This window comes from Orbicella franksi, chromosome 9 (genome assembly GCF_964199315.1).
Source record: "Orbicella franksi chromosome 9, jaOrbFran1.1, whole genome shotgun sequence".
In the NCBI taxonomy this organism is placed as follows: domain Eukaryota; kingdom Metazoa; phylum Cnidaria; class Anthozoa; order Scleractinia; family Merulinidae; genus Orbicella; species Orbicella franksi.
Window position 1 is genome coordinate 16,149,525 of NC_138153.1, and position 8,018 is coordinate 16,157,542.

Consider the following 8,018-nt stretch of genomic DNA (forward strand, 5'->3'; position numbering starts at 1 on the left):
CGAAATGCTAATAAAGCAATACAATCCGTGCGCAAGGGTAAAATTATTTTTTTGTCTTTGTAACGGAGACACAAAGGGTCGGTGCGTTATCCAAACAAAGATAGCTTTGCGCAAATTAGTTTTTTCTAACGCCAATCTTGACCGTGCAAGCAAGATATAACTTACAAAACAATCATGATTTAAGTGTTACTTATCTGCTTTTAAGCACTGAATTAAAATTCAGTGAAACAAGCCTGGCTTAAAGCAACGTGTGAACGAATTGATCTCGCCGAAAGATGTTTAAAGGAGTAACCGAATTCCATGGTTACGCAAACCACAGAAGTCAAGGCTAAAACGTGATTACGAATCGAAAGGTTGAGTGCTGCATGTGTCATGTAGCGTTTTTTCTTTGTCTATTTCCAAGCTTAAATTGGTTCCTGGAGTAATTACATATGCCAGATTCACAGCAAGAACACTTTTTAAAAGTTTTTAAAGATTGATTTGTGATTCGTATTTGCTCCTTTCTTTTGATAATTTGCTTTTAGGAATGCAAGGAAGGCTTCGAAGTAGTAGTTTTGTTCCTTCATTGAACAACAAAAGCATTATTTTCATTGGCTTTCAAAGTGATGTAAATGTCTTGGTAAATTTAACCTGCCCAGAGTTGAAATTAAAACGACTGAAACACTCGTTCTTTTTAATAACTGTTTTGTTATTTTGTTTGCGGGATGCCAGCCGGCTGGTTTGTTGTGTTTGGGACGCTCGTCATTTGTTTAGTAAAAATTCTATCCCTAGAGACGAAGTATCTGTTTTCAAGGAATGATGAAGAAATGAAGAAAAACGTTAAGCTGGGTAGGAACCACACAAGAAATAATAGCTATACAGAATTTTCAGCATATTGGGAATATCAATTTTATGGAGGCGAAAACTTAAATCAGTCAAGACCATGATGTTAACAAATGGTCGTGTAAGCGGTACTTTACTGAGTTGGCCACATGCAAATTAAATTAAACTAAATTAAATTAGACTTGTTCGGTCCTTTTCTTATGCATCTTGAGTTAGATCTCGACGGAAGAAGTCCTTTGGTAACTTCAACGTTATAAACACGGGTCCACAATCTGTAATCCTTGACAATTAGTACATGAGCACAGCCGGACCTCGAAGAAATTGACTGTAAGTCTGTGATGAAACTTTTAACACTCGATGGGTGAGACAGAACGCTAGGCGGGCAAATAAATTTTTGCTTGACTAGGAACGTTGTAAGACAGTGGGTGACCTTGTAGCACTACAAGGTAGTGTAGGATAACATGATTTTTTATATAGTTAATTTTATTAAGCAAGCGAGAGGGTCTTACTGAGAGAATATCGCCCGAAGTCTTTCTGATTCAGGCCGGGTGAAAGCAGCCTGAGGTCCGTACGAGAAAGACCGTAGGGGATATTATCCCACTACGGTTCCGAGTTAGTCCGCCAGAGTTTATAAGAAGCTTATTATCTAGCTCTCGTTAACGTTTTATTACTATCAGTTTTTTTCCCAACTAACCGGGAATTAACATCTCTCTTGATCACGGCCTTAATGCCCGCGGGCATAAGCAAATGTGGCTCTTCTTCTGCAAATCGGAGCAAATCTGGCTTATCTTGCCAACTTCCAGCTCTATTTAAATATTAGCCCGTTCTATGCATTGCTAAAACACAAATTGCGGATTATGGCCTTGGAACTAGTATTGAAGTTACTTTTTTCCCTCGTTCTCGGTGACACCATGCAATGTTTGTGTTAGGCACCAATGATGGAAGTGTTTAGAGACTAGGTTGCCTGGAGAAGTGGACCTAATTGTAATATATCTCTCTGTACGTTTTATACTCGGCACGACTTCCCACTAAATCATTTCGCCTCTATAGTAATGCTCAGACAACTGGTAACAAAGAAACGAAGGAGCCATTATTTGTACGCTCAAGCGGCCAAGATTTAAAATGTGCACAGTTTTTACTCGTTGGGTTGTGTAACTGAATAATATTTTCGAGATACGAAAAATGTTACGCCTATTTTTAGCAAAGAATATTTTTTAGTTCTGGTCCTTTTAGCAGCCGATTTCGGATTTAAACGACATACTGTTAAACGAACCTCCTAGTTGGGGTACTTTAAGGATCATTTTTCTATGTATTCCTTTTCAGAAGATCCTTATACATTCGAGGATTTGCTTCTTTTGGGTGGCTACTAAGACGCCACAAACTCGCCGTGTATATAGCGCTAATACACGTCGCATTGTTCCGGCAGCGTGCACAAAAGTCTTTCTCGTTCTGCTCAGTTCGGATTCTGCCTGAAGATTGGTTCAAAGATCGGTGGATGGTGAACCAAATTGTTTCGGTTTAATTAAAGCTTAAGGAAAAGCTAATTACTACGGAAGGGAAAACGTTATGCACCGAGACCTATAGAACTTTTCCGGCTCTGAAGAAGACTTCTAAATAAGTAGCCCTGTTCATGAAAGTTGAACCAGCTTTCGTTTCATCCTTTCTTCCCTGGGGAACTTCACGCAGGTGGCGACAGGTTGACAATTTCAGGTTTTAATCAAAGGGTCCTTATTATTAAAACGGTTGTCATTCAACTTAATCAACTGGATTTCACGTTAGTACGTGAAGTTTTAACTGTAGTTAACAATTTATTACAACCAACGTAACCAGCTCCGAGAACAGGGTTCAAAGCAGTGGAGGTCAAAATATTTCGAGGTATAACGTATTTACATTTTGTGTTTTGAAATTTATATTAAGTTTATAAAGTTTATATTTGACTGTGAGAACGAATCCAGAGGTACCATGAAATATTTCGGCTGCGAATTGAAAACGTTATGGCGAAATATGTGATTAGCATATGTTCACGTCATATAGAGGTCATTTCTAACAACACATCATGTATTTGAAACTGAAAGAGATTTAGGAATATCATTGGGGCTCAGTGATTCCTCAATGTTGTAATTTTATCAATGATTCGAGGGAACTGTGGTTTCAGTGAAGCTCTTCAATCTAAGTTAGAAACCTGTAAATGGCGCGAACAGTAAAACACTGTTGATGATTTCTGTATCAATCAACCGTTAACCAAGTAGTGCACAGATAAGTTTAAAATAAGGGGAAATGATTGCCACTGAATTGCGTTCCATATCCAAGTAAATCTTCCATTTAGAGCTTTAAAACTTCGAATTGGTGTTGGCTTTAGCTTCTCTTAGTAAAGATCAGCTTTAATTGTTATTATTGTTTAATGCTGAAACATATTCAGACGTTGAAGTAACATAATTTCAGCACACATTATTCACGATTCCTAGTCGGCACAGTTTCAGGCCCTTTTTAAACACCCCTCTAAGCTCTGAAATCTTGCACTGCAGTTCTCCCTGGGCTAACTGCTTGTAAGTCATATGCCATAAGACCCCTTCATCTCAAAAAATAGCACTCCAAACACGTCCGCTTAAAAAATATAGCCCACGAAAGCTTAAGCCTGGTTTTCACTCGCGACGCAAGTACAAGCGCAAACGCAATAATTCTTATTTCACCGTGAAAACGGCCTTGACGCGGGCATAAGCACAAGCGCGAACACAAGCACAGGGATCAAAATTTTTCTTTTTCCTTGTGCTTGCGCTTATGCTTGCGTTTGCGCTACAACAAGCGTAAACGAAAAACCGCTCAGACATAACACAAGCACAAGGATATTTACCACACGTGGTTATGTTTGGCCAATGAAAACGATTGGGTTTTGGCTGAATCCAGATTACCTCGCGCCTAAACAGTTTGGAAGGTTCAAATGATTTTGCTTGTGCTTGTGTTTGCGTCGAATTTCGTTTCCACTTTGGTCATCCCTATTGCTTCCCTTTGCACTTGCGCTTGTGCTTGCGTCGCTAGTGAAAACCAGAGTTTAGACGCAAAAATCCAGTAATAAGCCCTACTGAAGGTAGGTCAAGCGTGACGTAGTGTCAGTTATGCAACGTGGCTTCAATAGATTTAATGCAATATTTCTCTTCTTTAACAGTGTTTGCCCGTTCGAATATAACTCCACTTCAAAATGAGTAACACCGGTGTAGCATTTTCTGGAGGAGGGATTCGGTCAGCGGCACTCTGCTCTGGAGTCCTGCGCAGACTTCTACAGAAAGGAATCACCCCAGACTATATCAGCTGTGTGTCCGGGGGCGGTTACATAGGCTCGGCTTACATGGATTGGAAGTATCGCAACGAGCAAAGAGACGATCCAAAATGGCATAAAGAATTCTTCGAGCACTGTAGAAGGGCAGGGATCTGGTGTAACTGGCAGAATCCTTTACAAGGGCTCTTCGACACACTCATAATTTTCAGCCTCAGCTTTTTTGTTGCTATCATTCTTCCCTGCTTTAACTGGTTTGGTTTCGCTTTTCCAACAGCTTATATCATCGATTACTTCTTTGGTAGTTTGTTGCGAGATCCGTTCACGTGCCCAGACGTAAAAACGCACAATTTCACCTCTTCTGATATCTCTGAGAATTCCGAGGTTTCTGAGCTTTTTAACATGACAGACACGATTGAATGTGTGCCCAAATTAGGCCCAGAAATGTACTTTACGTTCATGACATTTGCCTATCTCTTTATCTTGTTCCTTCTCTTTTTTGTCATCAAAAAAGTGGCTGCATCCTCTGTGAAACCCTTGGCTAATTTTCTGTTTAACCTTACAGGTTTCGTGTTTGCAATGGTTTTTCTTCCCTGGCTTATAGAGGAGTACATTGTTGTGACTCCCCTTTGGCTCAACGCACTGATACTCATTCTCAGTATTTTCTTATGGCTCGGTGTACCTCCTTTACGCGATAAAGCGTCGTTAGCTATGATTGTCTATCTGTACGCTTATGCTGTTAAGTGGAGAGTATATAAAACAGCAGTTCTCTTTGTGGAATACAGTGACAATAGATTTGATGTGTTGATGTGGATCTCTGGCATTTTGATCTGGATCAACCCCTTCCTTGGAGTGTTTCAAAGAAATGCCCTCCACGCTTACAACAGGTATTTCAGTGTCATTCAAGTTTAAATAGAAAATTTTCAGATTCAGTTAGGAAAAACGCGGTTACCATGCTGGCCAATCTTACCAGTCATTTTCCTTTAGATGGCGTCTTCAGAAAGCGTTCTACTCTCCTGAGAGTACTGGGGCGACAGGCTGCTCAGGAATCACGTGCCAAGACGTATTTCCCTCGTGCACTTGTTGGGAACCATCTTCAGAGAGTTTGAATCGACCTTTGACCTTAGATGACCTGGTTGGTCTGTCACCAGAATACATCTGCAACGTGACAGTGCATGAATGGCGAATGAAACCTTCACATAGGTACCTAGCCAAGTATACTTATTAGTAAGTTAATACAAAGCTAAAAACGAGAAGTAAAGATCGCATTAGCTCTATGGCCTTATGCACGTTGATATCAGATCAAGACCAGCCGGCAAATTTTACCAGCAACCTCTCTTGGAGAATGCAAATTGTAAATTCTACCCTAAAAAAAATTCTCAAAGCAACAAAGATGAAAAAAAAAAAAAAAAAAAAAAAATGAAAACAAATAATAATAATAATAATAATAATAATAATAACAATAATAATAACGATGGCAATGACAATAATAACAATAACAAAAACAATAATAACAACGACGGTGACAACGACAACGACAACGATAACGATAACGATAACGGTAACGGTAACGATGAACGATAATGGTAATGATAATGATAATGATAATAAATAAAAATATAATAAAAAACCGACGTGAAAGCAACACGATAGCTCCAGAGGTCAATTTAGCTCGTTTCCAGGGTACTCCCGCTTCTTTTAACCCCTAAAACAGTACAACGAGCAGCCCCGTTCTTTGTCAGGAACGCACAGTCTTTGATGAATCGACTCTATATACTCATAAAACTTAACTCTCTGCTCATTTCTGTCAGAGAACCACCCTTTGAGCTCCTTACAATGGCACCCTCTGGAATCGAAAGAATTGACAACGATTCAGGAAAACTCCAGTTTGAAAACAGACTTCATCCAGCAGACATCAAGTTGTCGGAAGCCATGGCCACTTCAGCTGCGGCGATATCGTATCACATGGGGCAATACGAAAGTAAACTTGCATCTCTACAGAGTATACAGATCATGCTTGGACTAGGATTTGGCAAATCGCAAATAGCCGAGCCCAAAGAATGGACAGGATGCCTTTCAACGGTATTTATTGTCGTGTCATGTCTTGTCACGTCACGTCACGTATATCCATGTCATGTCATGTCATGTCAATAAGAATGTTCTCAAGTATGCAATACTGTAAATAAATAAATAAATAAATAAATAAATAAATAAATAAAAGTATATATATGCGAAATTCTTACGTATGTGTACAAACAAAAACAAACCAGCAAACCGACAAAAAGAAACCCTTCACATTAGTGCAAAGGAACATCATCAAAGAATAAAAAATTGAGAATAATAAAGTTTCAAGTGTCAGTTAGCCAAAGCAAACGATTAATTCCTTTGCTTTCTTATTTTTTAGTGTGTTGCTATTCTTATTCAACTTATTTTGGTGTTTCCGATCCTTGGGTTTCCCATGATTCCATTCCTGCACGCCGGAAGTGACGTCTGGAACAAAAGAACTGTGATCTTTTTTCTTGTGTTTCTCTGCTTGTTGACGCTGATCGCCGTGATGCCCACGGGCGCAGAAAATCCCGGATGTTGGCAAAAGTTTGTAAGGTACACCATTTACAATGATGTCAAAATTTGTAGCTAGGAACACGTCGGCATTTGAAAATGTGAAAAGGGACCGCACGCGAAAATGCTGCTGGTATACATAGGATCTGTGGGGGAAGGGGTGCGTTTACTCTTATATCTGGGTCTTCTTTTAGAGACCAGAACATTTGTAAAACAGTCAATATATATTCGCAGCTCGATTCAATACTCTTCTTCAGTCGTGATGACTGTTTCGTATCTATATCGTCCATTCTGAACACTACAGAACCTTTTAAACGCGATATTGAAACTAACAGTTTGGATGATTCAATTTCTTTATGTAGGTGGTGCATCGTAAATATATATCAGGTCAGGTTCATCCGGGAACTGTTGGAAGTAATTAACGTTGGCCCCACTCCTCCTCCGATTCTTTACCTGTCTGACGGCGGCCATGTTGAAAACCTGGGCATTTTACCATTGCTGAAAAAGAGGTTGCAGAAGATTGTAGTTGTGGATGGTGGAGACTTAGAGGATTTAGGGATCGCAGGAGATCTGATCACCGCACTGAAAAAAGCTAGGGAAAAACTGCACTGTTCATTCACTGGAATGAACGGAAGAGACGTATATGAAGATCTAAGGACAAAGGTAATCGATAGGCCAGCGAGAAAGCAGCCGAGAAGTTATCGATTTAAGGTCGAGTACTACGACTACACGGACGAAGGTGAGGAAAAGAAGGTTGGGGAAGGAGAAGTGCTTTATATTCTTCCACGCCACCCTAAATATGGCCTTTCGGGAGACAGAAAGAGCTGGGGCGAGATAACCGGTGACATCAAGATTGATATCGAGGCTGACTTGTGGGGGAGCGGACCTGAAGTGGAAACAGAAGAAGTGGAGCGTTTGACATGTTGCTGTTGCGAGTGTTGTCATTGTTCCCCGCTTCAGTTTTTATCAGGATCCCTTTGCGGCGCGTTCCCTTATCATTCTACTGCCAATCAGTTCTTTACACCCGCCATGTTCACTGCCTACCATCGGGAAGGTTACCGCGCCTGCATGGAGGCCCGCGCTGTGGATTTTCTTTTGGGATCTGAGGAGAGTTCCGAATAAGTTTCCATTATCATTTTCGAGAAACGAACATTTGATGAAAAAATGATTCAAATTTACGGTTGAGATAACAATGACGGATTTAATGCTGCAGGAAAGCCGTATTTACTACTTTTACTGCTTTTTATTGGGGAAATATCCTTGAGGAAAGAAGCTGCCTTTTAACTTGTTACTGAGTCAGTTTCTTGTTTTATTGTTGAAGAGGTTAAAGAGCACAAAACAGTGGGATTTAAAAAAAAGCGTAAAG

The 8,018-nt window shown here is 40.0% G+C and overlaps 2 protein-coding genes across 2 annotated transcripts; both read left to right on the plus strand.

Annotated features, from left to right (window-relative positions):
• The first annotated feature begins 3,033 nt into the window (after positions 1-3,033).
• LOC145498103 (uncharacterized) lies at positions 3,034-5,034 on the plus strand. Its single transcript, XM_081477980.1, has one exon. The coding sequence runs from the start codon at positions 4,019-4,021 to the stop codon at positions 5,003-5,005; it is 987 nt and encodes a 328-aa protein (XP_081334106.1). The 5' UTR covers positions 3,034-4,018; the 3' UTR covers positions 5,006-5,034.
• Positions 5,035-5,124: 90 nt separating this feature from the next.
• On the plus strand, positions 5,125-8,018 carry LOC145497592 (uncharacterized). Its single transcript, XM_081477411.1, has 3 exons — positions 5,125-6,175; positions 6,498-6,694; positions 7,015-8,018. The coding sequence occupies exons 1-3, from the start codon at positions 5,852-5,854 to the stop codon at positions 7,772-7,774; spliced, it is 1,281 nt and encodes a 426-aa protein (XP_081333537.1). The 5' UTR covers positions 5,125-5,851; the 3' UTR covers positions 7,775-8,018.

Bases quoted from the DNA above. Each gene is read 5' to 3' on its own strand.
- LOC145497592 (XM_081477411.1), top strand. From the start codon at position 5,852: ATGAATCGACTCTATATACTCATAAAACTTAACTCTCTGCTCATTTCT. The intron at 6,176-6,497 runs GTATTTATTGTC...CTTATTTTTTAG, and splicing joins GGACAGGATGCCTTTCAACG to TGTGTTGCTATTCTTATTCA. The intron at 6,695-7,014 runs GTACACCATTTA...TTCTTTATGTAG, and splicing joins TGTTGGCAAAAGTTTGTAAG to GTGGTGCATCGTAAATATAT.
- LOC145498103 (XM_081477980.1), top strand. From the start codon at position 4,019: ATGAGTAACACCGGTGTAGCATTTTCTGGAGGAGGGATTCGGTCAGCG.